The sequence below is a fragment of the Mus musculus genome, chromosome 3, assembly GCF_000001635.26.
Source record: "Mus musculus strain C57BL/6J chromosome 3, GRCm38.p6 C57BL/6J".
Lineage (NCBI taxonomy): Eukaryota > Metazoa > Chordata > Mammalia > Rodentia > Muridae > Mus > Mus musculus.
This window is the reverse complement of record NC_000069.6, coordinates 130046785-130068392: the sequence shown is the minus strand read 5'-3', so window position 1 is coordinate 130068392 and position 21608 is coordinate 130046785. Positions and strand designations below refer to the sequence as shown.

General features: G+C 45.9%; 1 protein-coding gene across 4 annotated transcripts in view; it reads left to right on the top strand.

Annotated features, from left to right (window-relative positions):
* Sec24b (Sec24 related gene family, member B (S. cerevisiae)) overlaps positions 6794-21608 on the top strand; it is a 78841-nt gene continuing 64026 nt past the window's right edge. For 2 of the 4 annotated variants that reach the window (XM_006502469.4, XM_006502467.4), the window contains exon 1: positions 7340-7824. In XM_006502469.4, the coding sequence (XP_006502532.1) occupies positions 7725-7824 (100 nt within the window). In that variant the 5' untranslated portion in view covers positions 7340-7724. Of the gene's footprint in view, positions 6954-7339; positions 7825-21608 lie in introns of those variants that run through there. The other 2 variants (XM_006502468.4, NM_207209.3) reach the window with 2 other exon arrangements.

Below are 21608 nucleotides of genomic sequence, written 5' to 3'. Positions count from 1 at the left end.
AGCCCCATTTTTTTTAAATTGGGTTATTTAGGGTTTTTTTCAACATTCAGTTTTTTGACTTCTTATATATTTTGTATATTAGTCCTCTATTGGATATGCAGTTGTCAGATAAAAAGCTGTTCCTACGGACTGGCAAGATGGCTCAGCAGGTAAGATCACTAACTGCTCTTCCAAAGGTTCTGAGTTCAAATCCCAGCAATATCACATGGTAGCTCACAACCACCCATAATGAGATCTGATACCCTCTTCTGGTGTGTCTGAAGACAGCTACAGTGTACTTATGTATAATAATCAATAAATAAGGAAAAAAGGGAAGAAAGAAGCTGTTCTCATTCTGTAAACTGTGTCTTTGCCCAAATGATGGTTTTCTTTGCCTGGCAGAGCTTTTTAGTTTCATAAGGTCCTGTTTATTAATTGTTGCTCTCACTGTCTATGCTAATCACGTTCTTTTCAGAAAGCCCCTTCCCAGTGCCGTTGAGTTTAAGGTTATTCCTTATTTCCTCTTCTATCGGGTTCACTGTACCCATTACGTTGAGGTCTTTGATCCCTTTGGAGCTGAGTTCTGGGTAGCAAGCATGAGTCTCTTTGGGCTCTTCTTCATGTTTGCACAGCATCCTTTGTTGAAGACGCTGTCTTTTTTTTTTTTTTTCCCCAGTGTGCATTTTTGGCTTTGTAATCAAAACTGAGTGTCCAAAGGGGTTTGGGTTTATACCTGGGTCTTCACTTAGATCCCATTGATCAGTGTGTCTGTTTTTCTGCCAATACTATGCTGATTTTATGACTCTGGGTCTGTAGCACAGCTTGGGGATGGAGATGGTGAGACCTCCACCAGTGACTTTCAGAACCTCTCCATTATGTTTTAAGGTGTGGGCATTTAGTACTGTGAGCTCGCCCCTTAGGACTGCCATCTTTGTGCCCTATACGTTTGGGTATGTTGTGTATTCGTGTTCATTGAATCATAGAAAGCCTTTCATTTCTTTCTTAATTTGTCTTGACACATTTTTCATTCAGTAGCGAGGTGTTCAGTTTCCATGAGTTTGTAGGCTTTCTGTTGTTGATGCTATCCAGCTTTAATCTGTGATGTTCAAAGAGGATGCAGGGTGTTATTTCAATTTTCTTGCATCTGCGGAGACTTGTTTTGCTTTCGCGTATGTGGTTACTTTCACAGAAAGTTCCATAAGGTGCCAAGAACAAGGTACACTCTTTGTGTTTGGGTGAAATGTTTTGTAGATACGTGAGGTCCATTGGTTTATAATGTCAGCTCAAGCCGGAATTTCCCTGTTTAGTTTTCTTCTAGATGATCTATTGGCAAAAGTAGAATATTCAAGTTTCCCAATACCAGTGTGCAAGGATCATATGTGATTTATGCTGCAGTAGTTTTTCTTCTCGGAACTTACATGCCCTGTGTTTGCTGCACAGATGTTAAGAATTACAATGTCCTATGGGAAGGTTTTTCCTTTGATGTATGTAATATCCTTTCCTATATCTTCTGATTAGTTTTGATTTTAAATCTCTTTGTCTGATACTGAAAAAGCTACACTAGCTTGTTTCTTATGTCCATTTGATTGGATGATCTTTCTCCATCCTTTTTACTCTGAGGTAATGCCAATCCTTGATGTTAAGGCGTGTTTCTTGGATACAGTGGAAGGATGGATCCTGTTTTCTATCCATTCTGTTAGCCTGTGTCTTTTTATTGGGAAGTTGAGACCATTGATGTTGAGAGATATCAATGAGCAGCGTTTGTTGATTACTATTATTTTGTTGTTGTTGTTGTGTGGTGGTGGTGATGTGTTTCCCCTCTTTTGATTTGCTGGACTTGGATTATTTGTTTGCTGTGTTTTCCTAGGTAGTGTTTAAGGTCTTTAGACCAGAGTCTTTCTTCTGTTGCCTTCTGTGGGGCTGGATTTGTAAATAGGCATTACTTAACTTTGGTTCTATCACGGACTGCCTTATTCTCTCCATCTATTGGGATTGAAAGGTTTGCTGAGTATAGTTTTCTGGTGTGGCATCTGTGGTCTCTTAGAGTCTGTTGCACATCTGTCCAGACCCATCTGACTTTAGAGTTTCCATTGAGAAGTCAGATGTTATTCTAATAACATCTAATATTCCCTTTCAGCTTTTGTTCCTTCTTTTCTTATACATTTACTGTTCTGATTATTATGTGCTGAGAGGACTTTGCTTTCTGGTCTACTCTATTTGAAGTTCTGTTTAGTTTTTGTGCCTTGATAGGCATCTCCTTCTTTAAGTTAGGAAAATTTTCTTCCGTGATTTTGTTGAAAACATTTCTATGTCTTTGACCTGGCTTTCTTTTCTTTCCCCTATTCCAATATTTTTTAGGTTTGGTCTTTTTTATAGTGTTCCAGATTTCCTAGATGTTTTCTGTTTTATGCCTGGAGAAATATATATATATATATTCCCCCCCTCTCTCTCTCTACATATATATATATGTGTGTGTGTGTGTGTATACACACACACACACACACACACACATACATACACACACACACATACATTTTCTTTGCCAGAGGTATCCATTTTTTTTTTCTTCCATGTCTTCAATGCCTCTGATTCTTCCATCCCTAGTATTCTGTTGGTGAGTCATGCCTCTGGTGTTGAGTTCCTAAGTTTCTCACTTTCAGATTTCTCTCAGTTTGGGTTTTCTTTATTGATTCTATTTCCACTGTGAGGTCTTGACCTGTTTTACTCATTTCCTGTTTTATGGTCTCCATCATATTCATAGTCTATTTTAAGGCTGATTTCCCTTGTACTTCAGCTTTGTTGCAATTCCCAAGGCCTACTGTGGCTGGGTGCTGGGCTCTACTGGAGATATATTTTCCATTATTGATTGGGTTTTTACACAAGCACCTAGGCATCTGGGTTTGGGATGATTGTAATTTTAGGTACTGGCATTGTCTTTGTTGGGTGGGTTTTTGTTCCTTGGTTTCTGTTACTCTCTCTAGTTCTTAAGGAGGGTGTGGTATCTGTGTGTTGTCTGGTAGAGAGTTCTTTTGGGATTCTGTTAGGTGTGGCCACAGAGGGTTCTGGGTAAAATGTGTTTCTAGGGATAGGAGCTGACATTTAGGAATGGTGATGGACTGGGTGTGAGGCAAGGGGATTCACAAGATTTTTTTTTTTTTTTTTTTTTTAGTCCCCTGGGAATGGCGGCAGAATTTGAAGAGAAGCTACAACAGGTCGTCTGCCACAGACTTAAGGATGAGACTGGGGGATTGGATTTGGAGAGGAGGAAACAGAGAAGATGTGAAGCTTGCTCGACTCCCTGCTTCACTGGCTGCCCTATTTGCATCTCTGCCGGACTCGACTTGCAGGTCCCCAGAGCATGGGCTGGGATAACAGCATAGATGGGGAGCATGGTTAGAGGAGAATGGTCTACTGGAGATGAGGTAGAGAGGAAGGGGGGGAGTGGGTTGTAGCATGTGGCCTGCTAGGGTAGAGACAGGGATTTAGAGGAGAGGGGGAAAAAGGTAAAGATTTGCAGCTAGGGACTCCAACTGAGAGCTTGCAATGCAAGCACTTTACCAACTGAGCTACCTCTCCTGCCTCAGAAACTAATTATGTAAAACTGAGACTCCATTGACAGGCAAAATGGGCCATTGTAATTAGTGTGGCTCTATGAGGAGCAGTGTAAACTAACCCAGGATGCTTGCAGTAAATTGAAGGTACTGGTGCTAAACAGGCTTTGGCTTTCTCTCTGGTTCTGCTAATTAAAGACTGATGACACTCCCGTCCCCACCCCCCAAAGTGTCCCTAAACTCTATTAAGCTCCCAGCTGGATCCCATATACCAAAAAAACCCCAAAGTTACAAACTTTAAAACATTTTATACGACACTGAGGCTTTCATAAAGAATTGGAAATTTGAAGAAAGGGTTAAATGTTTTAAAGCTGGGTTTGAGAAGGAACAGAAGGTCAGGGTTCCCTTCAAATGGTCCAAGCATCTCTGTCTGGCGGGGATGAGGATGCTCTGCTCCATGATCTGCTTGGGGAAAGGTTGGGGAATTCTTCCAACAGCAATCATTTCTTCAATTCCTTCAGTTTACAACATGCCCAAGGGTCACTGATGTACACTGTTTGGTGCTGCAGTTCCTGAATACTGTCATAAACGTGCTAGAAGAATACTGCACTAGCTATGCCTGGGTTGTCAACTTGACTATGCCTGGAATGATTCAGACATGGAGGGCACACCTGTGATCTTGAGGCTGATCACAGGCTTCTGACCCAGATCCTAGCATGGAGATCTTGAGGCATTGTGGCCATGAAAAACGTAGGCCCAAGCAAGGTAGTACAGACCTTTAATCCCAGGAGATTGAGGCAAGCAGATATCTGAGTTCAAGGCCAGCCTGGGACAAAAGCAAACTCCCAATCCAGGTGAGGTGGTACATACTTTTAATCTGGGCCACACCTTCTGCTGGAGGCCTACATCGAACATTGGAAGAAGGAAGTCTTAATTGCCATCACATCTATTGGAACCTACTTCGCTAGGATTCCAGAATATACAGAAGACCAGTAGAGACAGACACCCAGCCTCCTGGGACTGAGCAATTACTAGACCTTTGCACTTCCCATTCATAGCTGCCCATTGTTGAGTTAGTTGGACTACAGACTGTAAGTCATTACGGTAAATTCCCTTAATATACAGAGACATTCTGTAAGTTCTGTGACTCCAGAGAGCCCTGACTGTGGGTCTGATTCTGTCCCACCGCTGGAGTGTGGAAGAAGCAGAAGAGAAATGTAGAGTGCTTGACCCAGTTTACTCTGTACCACCGCTGTCTGGTGGCTGGGTTTTAGGGAAGCGTGGAGACAGACACTGCTCAGTGGGTGAGACAACAGCCTAGGATGTAGGGAGGCCAAAGCTGTGCTTCCCTGAGTCCCAGGAATCTAGGTACCTCTGGAAAACCACACTGAGGATACCACATTAGCATGGAGAACTCTGTTCTGGGCTATGCTACATGGGGAGTGGGGTCATGTGTTCTGGGCTAGGAATCTAGCAGGAAGCCGGGAGGTGCCTACCATCTCAGGTGGGTACCTGAGTGCCAGGGTCTCGGACCCACTCAACCTTACCAAGTTTCCTGGCACTGTCCATTGTCCCACACCTGACTAATACAAATTCTACAGTGAACTAATGGATAAGTGGTGCTACAGATTGTGAGGAGCTATGTGTAGTGGTGCTAAGGCAGGAGGATCTACAAGTCCATAGCCAGCCTGGAGCTACATAGTGAGATCTTGTCTCAAAAGGAAAACGAAACAAATAAACAATAAGACTCCCACCCCACCCCCAAAAACTCAACCTATATAAACTGATAGTATGATTTATCCATGGTATGATTAAGGTGAAGGTTTTAATTGTAGGGGTGTGTGTGTGTGTGTTAATGAACATGGCCAGCAGACTGGACATGGGCAGGTCTCTCTACAAGGCAGGGGAGAATAGCAGGAGGCAGAGAAAAGAGAATACATGACGAGAATCAGGAGCCAAAGGAGAGAGGGAGAGCACAGAAGAGAGAAGATATAGCAAAAATAGCAGGGCTCTAAGGAGACTGAGTAGCTGAGGGGAGAGGAGCCTGTGAGCTGAAAGGAATTTAGGGTGGGGATGAGGTGAGACGGGCTAGGATGGACTTTGAGATGTATAACAGGTATTCGTGGTACAGAGGAACGATGGAGGGCAGCATGGATTTTGATATGCTAATGGACACCACAGGTAGTTATATATATATAGTCGCTCCTGCTAGAGGTATGAGAAACAACTCCTTTTGATGGAGGGTGTCTTAGGGTTTCATTTCTGTGAAGAGACACCATGACCACAGCAACTCTTATAAAGAGAAATATTTAATTTGGGGCTGGCTTCCAGTTTCTGAGGTTTAGTCCATTATCATCAGGGTGGGAAGGATAGCAGCCTGCAAGCAGATTATGGTGCTGGAGGAGCGGAGATTCTACATCTTGATCTGCAGGCAGCAGCAGGAGACTGCACCATACTTGTGTAGCTTCAGCATATGAGACCTCAAAACCTCAAAACACAGTGAGATAATTCTTCCATCAAGGCCACATCTCCTGATAGTGCCAATCTCGATGGGCTAAGCACTCAAACACTTGAGTCTTCGGGGCCATACCTACTCAAACCATCACAGTGGGGAACAGTTTCCCAGGTTTGTTAGGAAGGCTGCCTTTTATCTAACTGCCAGAAACCCTCCTATAGTCCAGGCTGATGTTTGGATTGCCATTTGGAATTTGGGGTACGGAAGTTTCCTTTAGGCCCAACACAACCGACCAACGGAAGTAAATAATTTTGGAGCCATTACATTATGGAGATCTATGGAAGTGTAATATCTCAGTCTGTGTGAGGAATCTTCCCTGAAGAAATAACATATCCATACACCTGATTGAAATCAGCTAACATCAAGAACACATTGCAGAGGCAGAAAGCCAATCGCCTATTCTTCCCTTACTCACATGGTGTCACCCTTAATTTTAGTAAATTCAAAGGACTCCTGGCAAGGGCTTGAACTGTGACCTCCTTGATGAAGTGGGGGTGTGATCTCTAGCTCAGGGAGGCTGAGCTGCTGCGAACAAAGCCACAATACACATGAATACAGAGCATAATGTGGCTGGAAATCTCAGAACTCCAAAGTTTATTTTTAGTGCGGTTCGATAGGGCATCCGTCATTAACTCACGGCAACTATTTAAGGAAGGCTTTGTGTTCTAGAACTACGAACCTTTGAGGTTGGCATAACCTTCCAGTAAATAGGATTCCAGCGCTCCGGAAATGCCATCTTACTAGATCACATTCTGAATCCGAACGTTTTTGAGCAGTTGCACACCCACCACTGTGTGACCGTGACCTAGTTGGGACCAAGATGCCCAAATGACTTGGATAAAGTAGTCTTTACTTGCCAGTCAGCATGCTGAACGGACCAGGGAGATTGCTTCTAAGACTTCACTAAGGTAGTCAAAGCAAGCTGACCTGTCTTCTGGATGCCACAGCTCTCCTAAACACCAACGGGCGGGCGGAGCCAACCCTTGGTGGGTGGGGGGAATATAAAGTTCGTCTTCAAGCTCTCCTAGTATTAGGCATTCATCTTTCTCCTAGCGTTTAAAGCCACTGGTCAAAGTTCTGGCTTTACTGCCACTGTTATGGGGAATCTGTCATAGAGAAATGTTTTCTCTCTGCTTGGGAATTACACATTTTCAATCAACATTTAGCTTGATTGCGCTGTTAATTTGGAATTAAGTTGGAGTGGGGGGGGGTGGCGTTGTACAAGAATAAATAACAAATCCAAAGCCAGGCTTCCTCTTCCGAGGATGGGTACGTGGGTGGGCTGGGACTGGCGTGACCCAGGACTCGGGACCTCAGCCCGCAGCTTTGCACCGCTCTGCAGCACTGCAGGGCGCAGGCTCCATCCGGGTAGCGGCGGCCACCGTGGCCCGCGCCTTTCCCTTCGGCGGCGGCGCCGCAGCCGCAGTCTGGCCTGTGCGGGGAGGTGGTCGCAGCTCCGGCCTGCAGGGGGCGCTGGCGCGGGAGGGCTGGGCCGGGGTCCGCACGCGTGCGGTGGTGGCGCGGCCGAGCGTGGGTGCCCGGGCCGCGGTCGTCGGTGAGAGTGACTCGGCCTGTGACGCGGGCGCGTTCCTTCCTCTTCCTCTTCCTCCGCGGCCCCGCCTTCCTTCCCTCCGCCCATCTCCCGCCGCGGAGGAGCCGCCGCCGCCAGCCGCGCCGTCATGTCGGCCCCCGCCGGGTCCCCTCACCCGGCCGCCGGCGCCCGGATGCCGCCCAAGCTCGGCGGAGCTGTCTCCGGCCTGGCACCGCCGCAGCAGAACGGTGAGGCGGGAGGCCGGGGCGCGGCGTGGGGCCTAGGCAGGCGGAAGGGAGGGAGAGCGGGCGGGCGGGCGGGCGGCCTGCGCGGTGGCTGGGGGCGGGCAGGGCAGGGCCGGACCGGGGAGGCCGCGGTGGGGCCCCGAGGCCGCGGTGGAGCCTGGAGGCCGCGATGCGGCGAGGGGAGCGACCGAAGGGCCGGCAGGGCGGGGCCGCCGGCCGCCTGCCATCCAGGCCTGCCCTCCCGCGCGGACCGAGGCCGGAGTGGAGGGGTCGGCGGCCCGCACGACCGTCTGCTCCGACCTGGGCGCCGGCCGGTTGCCCCGGGCGACCCTTTGGGCCCCGAGAGCTCACAGGACGCCGGGGCCGCAGAGTGCTTGGTCTATGGAGGGCTGGGAGCAACCTTGGTACCTGGTGGATCGCATCCTTCCGGGCCCCAGGAACGTAGCTTTGATTTTTTTTTTTTTAAGGCCCAGCGAGCACGCCGCCTGGAAGGGAACTTAGTTTGCACTCAAGTTTGTAGGCAGAAGGATGTAAATGTGCTGCAGAAGTGTAACTGTAACCCCGACCCACTTCGGCCTCGGATCTGTTGTGGTTTGCCGCTGCGGTTGCTGCTCAAGCCTTTGGAGTTCGCTTGTAGTAGTGTAGTGTTCCCGGGGTAGCAGGTGTCAACTAAGCGAACACCTTTAGAGTCCCCCATCTCCAGCTTCACTTTCAAGTCTAGGAAAACGTGCCAGAGTTGCTTGGCCCTGTTTTGATGCAAGGCCTGCGTAGGGAAACACGACTGTGGCTTTCATACAGAGGTTATAGGCTCCGAGCATGCAGGAGTTATTGCTGAGAAATGATCTTACCCTAGCGTGCCTGGCCCCTGCTCTGGATATCTGGAATGTTCCTAAGTAGGGGAGGGGCCCTCCTTAGAGAGTTGAGTGTGTCTAATGAGACCCTCCCAAAGTAAAGCGAAGAAAATCCCTCTGCCCTGTGTCAAAAAACAAAACTACTCAATACTCATCAAATCATTGGCCTAGTTTACACAGCGTGCTAATCAAATTTACAGCCAAAGTTTGGAAAATCAGTAATGCTTTTCAAACACGAAACACCCCAAGAATCAGGTGGAATTTTTTATTCACAATTAAAAAAAAATGATGGTTTAGTCTTAAGATCCCTAGGTTGGTCTTACTTATCAATATTTCATGCTTCTTATAGTTGTTGTTTAGTATCAAGAGCTTTTGAAGGTGAACGGTGTCATTTGTATCACACTTGTCCAGGTGAAAACATGGTTTGTGAGCAGCTTTGTCTATTATGTGTGCCTGGGTATAAATGACTGTGCCCCTCCTTGCACATAGAGTTCAGAGGATAACTTCTGAGAGTTGGTTCTTTCTACCTTGTAGGTTTTGGAAATCCAACTTAGGTAGGCTTCTAGGAACTGCTAACTAGGCTTTGTTTTGTTTGTTAACATTGTAAATCAATGTTTAACAGTTTCAGGGACGGTGTCCTTGATTGTCAAGTGTCATTTTTATTTTTTAGATGACACAGAGGTGCCAGGACATTTACTCAGCCACGTGGTTGTAGGAATAAATCCATGTCTTGATGCCCAGTGGGAATGATACTTGGTTTCTGTTTATTCTTACTCTTCATAACAACATCTGAATTGTCGTCTAACATCTGTTGCTTGGCTACCAGGTCGATATTCAAAGTTAGAGTAGTGGATGAAACAGAATCCCTCCTCCTGAATTGTATTTTAGCAACATTCAAATTGGTTCTGGCTGGTCTTGAGTGATTTGGTAGGTAGTGGGGGTGGGGAGGAGAGGGAAGGGCTGTCTCTAGGAAGAGGTTACATCATGAGCAATCCTGGAAGTGTGGGCTTAGAAAGGGCAGGCCCTGGGTAGAAACTGGAAGCTGTGGAGAAGAGCAAAGGGAACTGGGTGGAAGGGAGAGGGAGGAAGGTGGAAGGAGTCATAGAGAGGCCAGGTTGCAGAAAGGTCTTGAGACGTCATGCAGAGGCATTTGGAAATACAGAACTAGAGTCCCTTTGGTTTGGTTTTGTGGAAGGGATTAACGAGCCCAGAGATGAGAGGATCAGATCTGATTTTGTTCCTCGGTTTTAGAGAAAGTCATCACGAAGATTAAACAATAATTTCAGTTTTTGTTATGTACAGAAATCACTTTGCTTTCTATTTACTATATCCCTGGAATTCCAGCCATGGTAATAACACCAAAGAATAGATCAGAAGTATGAAAAATACCATGGGAAAACAAGCCAGGGACAAGAGAAACACCATAGCAGACAGAATGAGGTCACTTCCTTCATAACCTCGGTAGACTGGGAGCAGTATCTGGTCCTGTCACAGTGAGCTAAAACTCTTGGAATTTTGAGAGCGATAGGGGGTCTTTGTTACTCATAACGATCATTGGCTCTGCACCAATTTTACACTAGTGTAATTAAGTCATAAGATGGGCCCGGGTAGCCTCAGGATGAGACTGGTGAGCGGGGATCTTTCAGTCCCTACTTAGTAACCCGGGTAGACATTCTGGTTTGACCTGCATGCTTTTGGAGGCACCCCTTCCCCGAGACCTTGCTTGTGTGCACTCCCCCGAGGTGTGGCTATTTCTTAAATGTTTTCTTTTCCTTTGTTGAAGATGGAATTGAGGGTATAGCCCTTTGAAATGTCGTGGTTACTTGGTTTTGCTTGAGCACGGTCTCATGTAACTGAGCATGACAGTGAACTCCTGATCTTCTTGCCCCAGCCTCCCAACTGCTTGCTGACCCTCTTGCTTCCACCTTCATGTTATGGGCATGGCCACACTTCCCTGTAGTGTCTTTTAACAAACCAGAAAAGGTGTTTCCAAGGGGCAGGTAGTAGGAACTTACTTTATCACATAAAGGAAAGTTGTGACAGCCGGCCACTTGTGATTGGGCTCTCGAGCGGGGACAGTGCTGTGGGATCTGACTCAGTGCAGGTGGGAATGATCAGAGTTGACTTTAGACGCTGTCACTGGAGCTTGCTTGGGAAGGGAAGAAACCCACACAGCTGCTCCCTGAAGTCTTCAGTGTCAGGTATTTGTTTGTTTGTCTGTTTTTTACATGAAGTGGCAAATGAGGGCTGGAGAGATGGCACAGCAGCTAAGAGCACCAAGCTAATGGCTCAGCAGCTAAGAGTGAAGGCTGCTGCTTTCCCACAGGACTGGAGTTTGATTCCTATGCTCACATGGTGGCTCACAAGTGTTTGTAATTCAAGTTCCAGGATTTCCAATGGCCTCTCCTGGCCTCTGGGGGTACTAGATTTGCGTGTGATGCGCACATATGACACACAAACATACATGTAGACAAAAACACCCCTTCAAAAAGGAACAAAGAAGCAGCAAGTGTTTTCAGGACAGATTTGATTTCCACAGACCGCTAAGATGGAGGTGGGGTCTGGGTAGCTCTGGAGCACAGTTTGGAAAGCACCTTGTCCAGTCCCATGCTTTGGCAGGTGAAATTAAGATCCAGAAAGGTGAGCTGGTGAGGCATTTCCCACCCATGCCCGAGGAAGGTTGGTGAGAGAGGTTGCTTGTCTCGTTTACTGCTGTGTTCTTAGTGTTGCAAATAGTGGTGGGCGAGTTACAGGTGTTCACTAAAGATTTATTGAATGAGGCCACTTAGTCCTAATTCCAAGTTCAGTGCTCTTAGAACAGACCCTACTAAGGTGCCATGCTGGCCTTGAACTCCCAATCTTCTTGCTTTCACTTCCAAATGCTGAGTGAGATACAGGCATGCAGTGTCTGACATAGGTACAAAGGTTCGCCATCATAGGCTTTATCATTGAGTCTCCTGTCTTTCTAAGATTAAGTGCTAGGTTCTCACTGCTTGAAGATAGTATGAGGACTTTGCATCTGTAAACTCTTCTGTTCACCTTGGCGCTACCTTCAGATTTTCATTCTGAGTAACACATGGATTTGTAGAATTATTTGCATCTCCATATGAAGTATTAGTTGAATATTTTTCAATTTTAACTCTTTTTTTGAGGCAGGGTTTCCCTGTGTAACCCTGGTTGGCCTGGAACTTGCTCTATAAAAAACAGGCTGGCCTTGAACTCACAGAGATCCTCCTGTCTCTGCCTCCTAAGTGCTGCGATTAGGTGTGTGCCACCATGTCCAGCTTCCTTTGGCTTGACATTACTTCAAAGCTGAGTCATCAAAGATGTGCTGCCGAGGGAAATAACAGCCCAACAGAGTATAACGCCCAAGTTGTTCCCAACCAACTTGACATCCCAAGAGTGTCACGAACAACCCAGATCTAACAGTGTACCTCTGCCCAAAAGGTTAGCACTGATTATAATTGTCAATGACGCAACGAGGTTAAACAGAGAGGGAGTTACTAGACTTTTTTTTTATGGAAAGGTGGACCGGCAAACCATTAACTCAGATTCTTTCTGGTTGTGGACTCTGAGAAACCTGTCAGCTTTAAGAGCACACACAGAATTCAGAACCTTTGTGCAGTGCAGTGTCCTATCTGGTCAGTGCAGTGTCCACATCTGGGGCTGCCCAGAAGCATAGGTCTTCAGGAGAGCTCTTCCTCTGGCTGTCATGGACTTGTCTGAATGCACTTTTTTTCCTTCTAACCTGCTGACTGGCAATCTCGAGGACCTTAAAGTCTTTGTCCTGTGTATACTCAACCATCTGCCTGTAATAACAGTAACCTAAGAAGTAATTGTTATTATAATGTATGCTTTTAGTTATTTTCTGTGCTTTCACACCTCTCAGGGTTCTGAGTTTATAGCTATCGTGTGTGTGTGTGTGTGTGTGTGTGTGTGTGTGTGTGTGTGTGTGTGAACTCTGTTTATTGTCCCCAGCAATTTCAGGTAACTTCTGCTTTTAAAATAACTTTTAAAAAAAGGTATTTCCCTTATGCTCACACACATCAGAGGCATCCGCTCTCCCTGGAGTTGGAGCACAGCGAGAGTCTCCTGACTCGGGCGCTAGGAGTTCAGATCCAACAGAAGAGGACTTAAGTGAGCTGCTCTCCGGCTCCAGCCTCCTTTTAAAAACCCACCTACAGCTAAACTGTCTGACGGGAAGACTGGAGTGGAACAGTCTTGAAGGGACTTGTTCTAGAGGTGAGGCACGTTCATAGTACTGACATGTGAAGAGATAGAATAGTAGCCTGGAGAAGGGTCAACCACCTGGGATTGCCTAGAAGATACAGAATGGGTGCAGAGTTTGATTTAGTCCAAGCTTTATGGAGAAAAGTTACTTAACGTGTGAGATTCTGAGTTTAGTGATCTCTGCCTTGTAGAGCCTTTGAGAGGATTAGATTAAATGAAGTACTGTTGTTAAGATACCCAGTCCAGGTAGGGAATCAGCCCTGAGAATAGCCTTTATTCCATTTTCTTTAAGACGCCAGGTTATACATTCTTTGAATGGCAGACTGTGTGTGCATTTCCTTTATATTCCCAGTAGCAGCTTGTAGTAGATGCTCAGCTGATAAGGGAACTTGCCTTCATACTTCCTTCTTGCTTTACAATATTCTGAAAGTCAATAACAGCTTTACTCCTTCTAGTGTATTAACATCTAGGGCTTGGTCGCTGTTTTGGTCACTTCTGTCACTTGGTTCATTCTGCTTTCCTCACCTTCCTCCTCTCTCCATGCAGACTTGGAAAGTTTCTGCTAATAGATCAGCTCTGTAGCCAGCTGGCTTGCCAGAGGGTGAGTTAGAGTCACGCAGCAAAAGCCCCGAGACAGTGATGAGAAAAACCCGGCTCAAGTGCAGAGGAAGAGCTGTGAAGCCATGCCTTGCCTAGCCACCTGCCAGCCTTGTCACAGGAGAGTTTAAGGGAAGGGTTAAGTGGTGCTTCAGCTGGGTCTAAAATGACGAACAAGCTAGGCGAGTTGGCACATGCCCGTACACTCAGCCAGCACTCTGGAGATTTCTGAAAGTTTGAGGCCAGTCTGGTGTAAATAGTGCATTTCAACCAGGCAAAGGTGCATAGTGAGGTAGTGTCTCACAAAGTAAAAAATAAATAACCAACTAAATAAAGAATTGTGCCTAGACTTTTGAATGTTCAGTTAAGATTGTGATCTGAGCCTGGGGTGCTGGTGTACACCTTTAATCCCAGCACTCGGAAGGCAGAGGCGCCTGGATCTCTATGAGTTCAAGGCCAGCCTGGTCTGCATAACAAATTCCAAGAAAGCCATACTTAGACACAGAGTATGGTACCTACAAAGATAGATAGAGCTCTATCTGGCATGCTAGAACTGTAGCCATTCTTTCTGGAGAGAGATGAGGGGTTTGAAGTGGCAGAGAAAGTCAGTAACAGAAACATGGTTGTATGCTGTCTAGATGAAGATACCACGAGGAGCCTCCAGAAGGGAAGGGGCCAGTGTGGAGTCTAGCCTTTGCTCTAGTAAAAGTCAGTCCTGAATTCTTTTCTAGGTTTTACAGCCTAGTAAAACCCATCTTAGTCTGTTCCTCCAGAAGTGCAGGAGACACTCCTGAGGTTTCCTGTTTTCCTCTTGAAGTGTGTTGTGTGATCTAATAAGTGCCAGGTACAGGAATTCTTGGCGATGACTTAGAGTCTAAGATTTTCGAAATCACGATTTCTACGAGTCAGGCAGCAGACCTTGAAAAGAGGCAACCCAGCCTTTGCATGTGAGAGTTTGAAATTAGACCTGTCCATGGGAAAAGGAATGTGGGCAGCTTCTAGAAGCTACAAAGGGCAAAAGAGCTCTCTCTCTTGAGGATCGGTTACTATGTAAGCAACATTAAGCTGCATCCGCCCAGTGTCAGGGAATGCTTTTCTTCAGGCAGAGCTGTGCTGAGATCTGAAGAGTGGTTAAGGAAAGGTCAGGTGAAGGGAGGGTTTGGATCCTGGTAGAGATGAGCTTTGTAAAGACTTGGAGGTGTGGAAGCATGGCTTGCAGAACAGCGGATGGCTTGTCAATGTTTGGGATTGTTTGCATCTGGTTTTATCACCATTCTTGAAAGCTTTGATCACGTGTCTATAGACACTGTCACACTGGCCTGCTTCAGACGCCTTTGCCAAGTCAGACCTCTGTCCTTGTTAGCCTCTGGGCCCCAGGGGTCAGGCTCAGTATGCTGTGGCTTGTTGTGTGTGGTGTGCAAGGCATGCACGTTGCACATCTTTCCCCAGGCCAGCACTTGGTTTGACTTCTCATCAGCAAGTGTTCTCAGTGTGGCACACTCAGCTTTGGTTTCTTGAGCTTGGATGCAAAGGACTTGGTGTGCTTAGACCCAACAGTTGACAGTCAACGTGACAGCAAGGCAAACTGTGACCCAGGAGTCAGGTCAGGGAGGGCCTTTGACTCTATTTTTATAACAAATTGCCACAAATTGACTGCTTGAAACAGTCTGAATTTATTATTTGTAGGTGAGAAGTCTAGTTGGGCTAAACTCAGATGTCCCTGCAGGATACTTTTGTTCCATGGCTCTAGAGCGTTTCTTTGCCTTTTCCAGCTTAGAGGCTGCCCACATTCCTTGGCTCATGGCCCATTTGCTCTGTATTTAGAACCAACCATAGAGTAATTCCCTAAAGATTTTCATAGTCAGGCCTCTAATTCTCTCCATAGTTAAGGATAATAGAACTATTTTAATAGATGTCTTCAGATTAATACCTTAATGCCATCTATAGTCTTAATTCTCCTCTGCCATGTAGCCTTACATGTACGCATGCGTGTGTTGGGGGGCAGGTATGGAGGTCAGTTGACATCTTTGGGACATCAGTTCTCTCTTATCACATGGGTCCCAGGGATCAACCTCAGATCACAAGGCTTGGTAGCAAGTGCCTTAACAATCTGAGCTGTATTACTAGTCCCAGCTTTGCAGTCTAATTTGCTGACCATCTTATCCAGAGGCATTCAAGCTCCACAGGCGACCCTTAGCTCAGGGCTTCCTGCCTGCTGTCAAGAGTGCAGAGTGGGGAGGTTTGTCACCAGCTCAGGAGAGGAGAGTCAAAGCTTAGAATCCGGTTTCTAATGCATGTGTGTACTCTTGCTATGTGCTTAAGCAAAATTCTTCTTCCCTTTCTGAGACGAGAGCTTCTCTGTGCAGACCTGACCGGCTGGGAACTCCACTGTGTGGACCAGGCTGGCCGCGAACTCCCAGAGCTCTATGTGCCTGAGGGTTAAGGGCTGATAGTGTCTGCTTGGGTCTTAGACTGTGATGCTGAATAAGAAATGGAAAGGAGCCTCCCACTCCTGCCCCAACCCCTGCTGGTCAGACAGTGGTCCACTTCCTCCCCTGCTTTTCTTTCATGGACTGTAAAGTCGTCTTTGAGCTGTCACGGGCACAGTTGCCCGGGCTTGTTGGACTGGTTGAGTGGTCCTACAGAGGCGTGGTATTTCCCAGTATTGTACGGGAAATGTGGCAGGAAAGAGCCAAGTCGGCAGGTAAGCAGAGGACAGGTATTTACATAGATTTGACTTGTTGTCCTCATTGTTCCTTCTGAAAACTGTAGTGGCAGGACGTGAGTGAGTTATGTATTTGAATGTGTGGGGCTTTTCACATTTTATTGTTAAGGTAGTGAAAGACTTCCAAGATTTGTTTTTATTTAGTCAGTTGTCTCAGGTGAATTGTAATTAGGTAAATAACCTATTGGGGGAGTAAATTGTTAACTTAGTAGTGTATAGACTCTGAATTATGGAAGTGGATATTTGTCTCCTTTACACCTGATTATAAGTTATCGTTGTGTTGGCTATAGAACATGTATTGCATGCCCCCAGATAGTTTCTCCTACCTTATTTAGTAATTATAAATAAACAGAAAGTATAACTTTTACTCAGCTCTGAGGAGCAGGAATCTTCCATATTATTATGACAAGGAATACAGTGGTTCTTTGCTACAGTGAATTTTACAAGTGTTACTTTTTGTTGTTGATACTGTGTCATTTGAGGTATGGTAGAACCCCTATTTCCTTACACATGGCAGGAAAACTAGATACTAGAAAAATCTGAGCTGGAGATGTGGCTCAGTGATAGGACATGTATTAGCATGTGCAAAGCCCTGGGGGTTGATGGGATTGTGAGGGGGATGGAATGGTAGTTAAGGTCTGCCCAAAGTCAAAAATAGTTGGAATTAAGACTAGAATCCTGTTGTTGGGACATGTGGCCATTTGCTTGGCTAACGTGAGCCATGTTTAGTGTGTTGAGGGCAGAGGGGCTTGAGTGAAGCTGCTGTCGTGTCTGAGCCCTTGACTCAGTTACAGCCCTGTCACTGCCAAAGCACAGGTACCCTTTTCTCCTTTGTTTTACTTGTTTTCATTCTCTGTGATTGGTGTTTTGCCTCTCTGTATTTATATGCATTACATACATACCTAGTGTCTGTGGAGGGCAGAACAGCTTATTGAGGCCCCTGGAAATGGATTTACAGATGGCTGTGAGCTGCCATGTAGGAGCTGGGAATTGAACCTGGGTCCTCTGCAAGAACAGCCTTAGCTTTACACACATGTAGCTTACCACACTGATGCTGGCGTTGCTTTTTGTTAGCGCAACATTATAGACATTATTAAATATATTCTATGCTGCATCCCTCTTCTAAGTGCTTTACATACTAGTGCCTTTCTGGTCTTTGAAGGCAAAGTAGTATGTCCACCTTATTTTTAAGAGAGATAGAGAGAGAGAGAGAGAGAGAGAGAGAGAAAGAGAGAAAGAGAGAAAGAGAGAAAGAGAGAAAGAGAGAAAGAGAGAAAGAAGAAGAAGAAGAAGAAGAAGAAGAAGAAGAAGAAGAAGAAGAAGATGATGATGATGATGGTGAGAGTCATCTTAGCCCCTGGGGCTGTGCTATAGACCTATAGTCCAGCTGCCTGGAAGACTGGGGCAGGGGGATCACAGGCTTGGCCTGCCTAGGCTACAGGGAGAGTTCAAGTCCCTTTAGCTCAGTGGCAGCATACTTGAGGAGGACTTCAGCTCAACCCCAAGTATCAAGAATGAAAAAATGGGCTGGAAAGATGGCTCAGTGGTTAGTAGCATTTTTTTCAGAGGACCATGGTTCAATACCCAGTGTCCATATGGTGTCTCACAGCCATCCATACTTGCAGTTCCAGGAGATTCAGTGTCTTCTGACCTCAGAGCACACCAGGCACACACATGGTGTACGGGAAACATGCAGGCAGAACATTCATACACATAAAAGAAATAGATAATTTTTTTAAATTAAAATGCTTCTAGAATACTTGACATGCTGGTAAAGCAAACTGTTAGTGTTGGGGATATGCGCGTTATTAATGGGAAGCACGAATTGGTGGTCCTTCTTGGAGAGAGCTGTAGCATGCCCCACTTTGGTTGCTGTTTTTGTTATTGTTTTTGTTTTTGAGATAGCCTCTTGCTATGTAGTCTAGGCTGGCCTTGAACTCATAATCCTTTTGTCTCGGGCCCTTAGTGCCAGGACCATAGGCAAGTTGCTCAGCGTCGTGGCCAATTTTTAAAGCACAAACCCTCACGTTCATTTGCAGGAAACCCATCTCTTAATTGATCATAGAAGTTCATCTTCTGAAATGATGTTTGTTGATGAGGATTTAGTAAATGTTACCTAAAATGAATTATTCATATATATTTTTTAAAGATTTATTTATTTATTTTATGTATGTGAGTACACTGTAGCTGTCTTCATACACACCAGAAGAGGGCATCAAATCTCATTACAGATGGTTGTGAGCCACCATGTAGTTGCTGGGAATTGAACTCAGGACCTCTGGAAGAGCAGTCAGTGCTCTTAACCACTGAGCCATCTCTTCAGCCCCTCTCTGTATTTTTTTTTAAATGAGGATCTACACATGATAACAGAATAGTGTCTAGGATACATTAAATTAAAAAATAGTTGTAGAACCATGCTAGGGTTCACTCATCCAGTTACACAGAAAAACCACTGGTTCCAGATGTTCATGGGTAGTAGAATATCAATGATCAGAGTAAGAAGGGGTCTTTCACTTCATACTTTACATTCTTTATATAGATTGCTAACACTACCCTCCACCACAGTGCTGGAGACTGAATCCAAGGCCCTGTGTGTCCTAAGCATGTGCTCTACCACTTGAGTAGACTCTGATTTCCACTTGAGTAGACTCTGATTTTGTAAACTCTCATAGTTAGGGCAAAGAAGAAGCTAATACCAAAAGGTGTGGATTCCCCTCTTGATGTGAAAGACTCCAAGAGGAGCCCCTCGCTCAGGCCTCAGGACAATAGCGGACACCCAAGAACTCACGACAGACCGAGCTTGTTGCAAACCACATGAGGCTTTATTTGGGGAAAGCCAGAGCTCTGGGGACGACTCATATCCCACGCAGGGGTAGAGGAGTCGACCTCGAGGGGAAAGAGTTCCCAGTTTTTATAGGCCCTCAGGGGGGAAAGGAGAAGGGGGAGATTAGGGGATTTCCAGATCTAAACAATGTCTATTCTCAAGAAATGGGTATGGGAGGGGTACAAGGAAAGAGTCTAATGAAGGTGCAGCAATGGGCACACACCTGGTCAGAACATTGGCAGACACACAGGTTCAAGGAGTGGCCAGAGCATTGTGCACCTCTATTTTTCTAAATCAGTGAAGCTAGTTCTGCTAACACTGACGTCTATCTTGCCAATTTCAGGGCTTCTGTGTCCTTTTACATTCTGCCAGGATCTTTCATTCCCCACTTCTTCTAGTTACTAGTTCTAATCTTAGAACTAAACTGCAACCTCTTTTTCAAAGTTCTGCAGAGACTGGTATTGTTGTCTTAATACTAACAGCTGGACGGCACCAATCCTCTCTCTAACAAAAGTCATTAGATTATTAAGAATTAATGGGCCACACGTTAGCAGTAAGAGCAAAATTATTAGAGGGTCTATCAGAGTAGAAATGAGGGTGGTCAACCAAGGGGATTTATTTTTCAGGAGCTCGCTTTACGTGAAAGGTATGAATCTAAGCAGAGATGCCTTCTTCTTTGACAGCAGTGGGGGTGGTCAGCAGCACGCTGCAAGGGCCTTTTTAACAAGGTTTCAGATTCTCAGCTCGATGTCGTCAGACGAGAACTGCATCTCCCACCTGGAACTGGTGTGGTATTATCAAGTCTCCTGGTTCGTAGGCCTCTTTGAGCTGCTCTCAGGCGGTGTTTCTGACCACTTCTAGGGCTTTCATGCATGTAAACAATGAAGGACCAGGGTTAAATTTTAAAGGATCTAACACTTTCCCAACTTCAGTGAGCAGGGGACCCCCCCCCTCCCCTTTACAGGATTTCTATAAAGTGAGCTTAAATGTTCCCAGTGTGTTCTTAACTCGGAACAAGGCAAAGGGAAGGAGGGCTGTCCAGTAATTCCCGCCGGTCTCTAAGATTAATTTAGTCAAGTTTTTTTTTTTAATATATATATTTTTTTATCCTTTCTACCTGTCCTGAACTCTGGGGTCTATAAACACAATGTAATCTCTAATCAATCCCCAGTTGGATGGCCAGTCCCTGACTTACCTGGGCAACAAAGGTGGGTCCATTGTCAGACCCTATTACCTTAGGTATTACAAACCGTGGAAAAATTTCTTCTAGGATTTTCTTTTTTTTTTTTTTTTTTAAATATTTATTTATTTATTATATGTAAATACACTGTAGCTGTCTTCAGACACTCCAGAAGAGGGAGTCAGATCTCATTACAGATGGTTGTGAGCCACCATGTGGTTGCTGGGATTTGAACTCTGGACCTTTGGAAGAGCAGTCGGGTGCTCTTACCCACTGAGCCATCTCACCAGCCCTCTTCTAGGATTTTCTTAACCACAACATTGGCAGTTTCTTTTTTGTTGGGTAGGCCTCCACCCATCCTGAAAAGGTATCTACAAAAACTTCTACTAGGAAACTGCTTCCGTCTATGTACCAGTTTGGAACACCTGGCCACGGCTGGTCACATAGATCACTTTGCAGGCAGAGTTGAGAATAGCAGGAGGAGCAAACACGACCCGTTCAGTCAGCAGCAGACTCTGGTAGTGAGTCATCTGGGCATTTGTCATCCATCGATCTGGGGGCTGGCGGATAATGCTTTGAAGAGAGTGGGGGGCTACCACAGTTATTTGCTGTCCCAAAGTTAATTTGTCAGCATCCTTAATGAGTAGGGCTACTGCAGCAATGGCGTTTAAACATGTGGGCCATCCGCTGGCCACTGGGTCCAGCTTCTTAGACAAATATGCCACCGGCCTCTTCCACAGCCCTAGAGCCTGAGTAAGAACTCCTCTGGCCACCTCTGCCCTCTCATCAACATAGAGGATGAAGGGCTTGGTTAGATCTGGCAATGCCAAGGCTGGCGCAGTCAACAGGGCCTCCTTAATATTTTTAAAGGCTTTCTGATATTCTGATGTCCATCTGAATTCCCCACTTTCCTTGGTCAGGGGGTACAGGGGGGCGGCCAGTGTTGCAAACCCAGGTATCCAAAGTCTGCAGAACCCAGCGGTGCCCAAGAATTCTCTCACCTGTCTTGGAGTAGCTGGTGTTGGTATTTGAGTCACAGTCCTTTTTCTAGCCTCTGTCAGCCACCGTTTTACATCCCGAAGGGTATATCCCAAGTAGACTACTTCCATCTGACATAGCTGGGCTTTTTTAGCAGAGGCCCGGTAACCCAACTCACCCAGTTCTGCTAGCAATCTCTTGGTCCCCTGCCAGCATTCTCTCTCCATGGTTGCAGCAAGGAGCAAGTCATCAACATATTGAAGCAGAGTTACCTGGGAGTTTTCAGCTCGGAAGGAGGCTAAATCTCGATGTAGAGCCTCATCAAAAAGGGTGGGGGAGTTTTTGAACTCCTGGGGTAACCGCGTCCAGGTCAATTGTCCTGTTTGTCCAGTGTCAGGATCT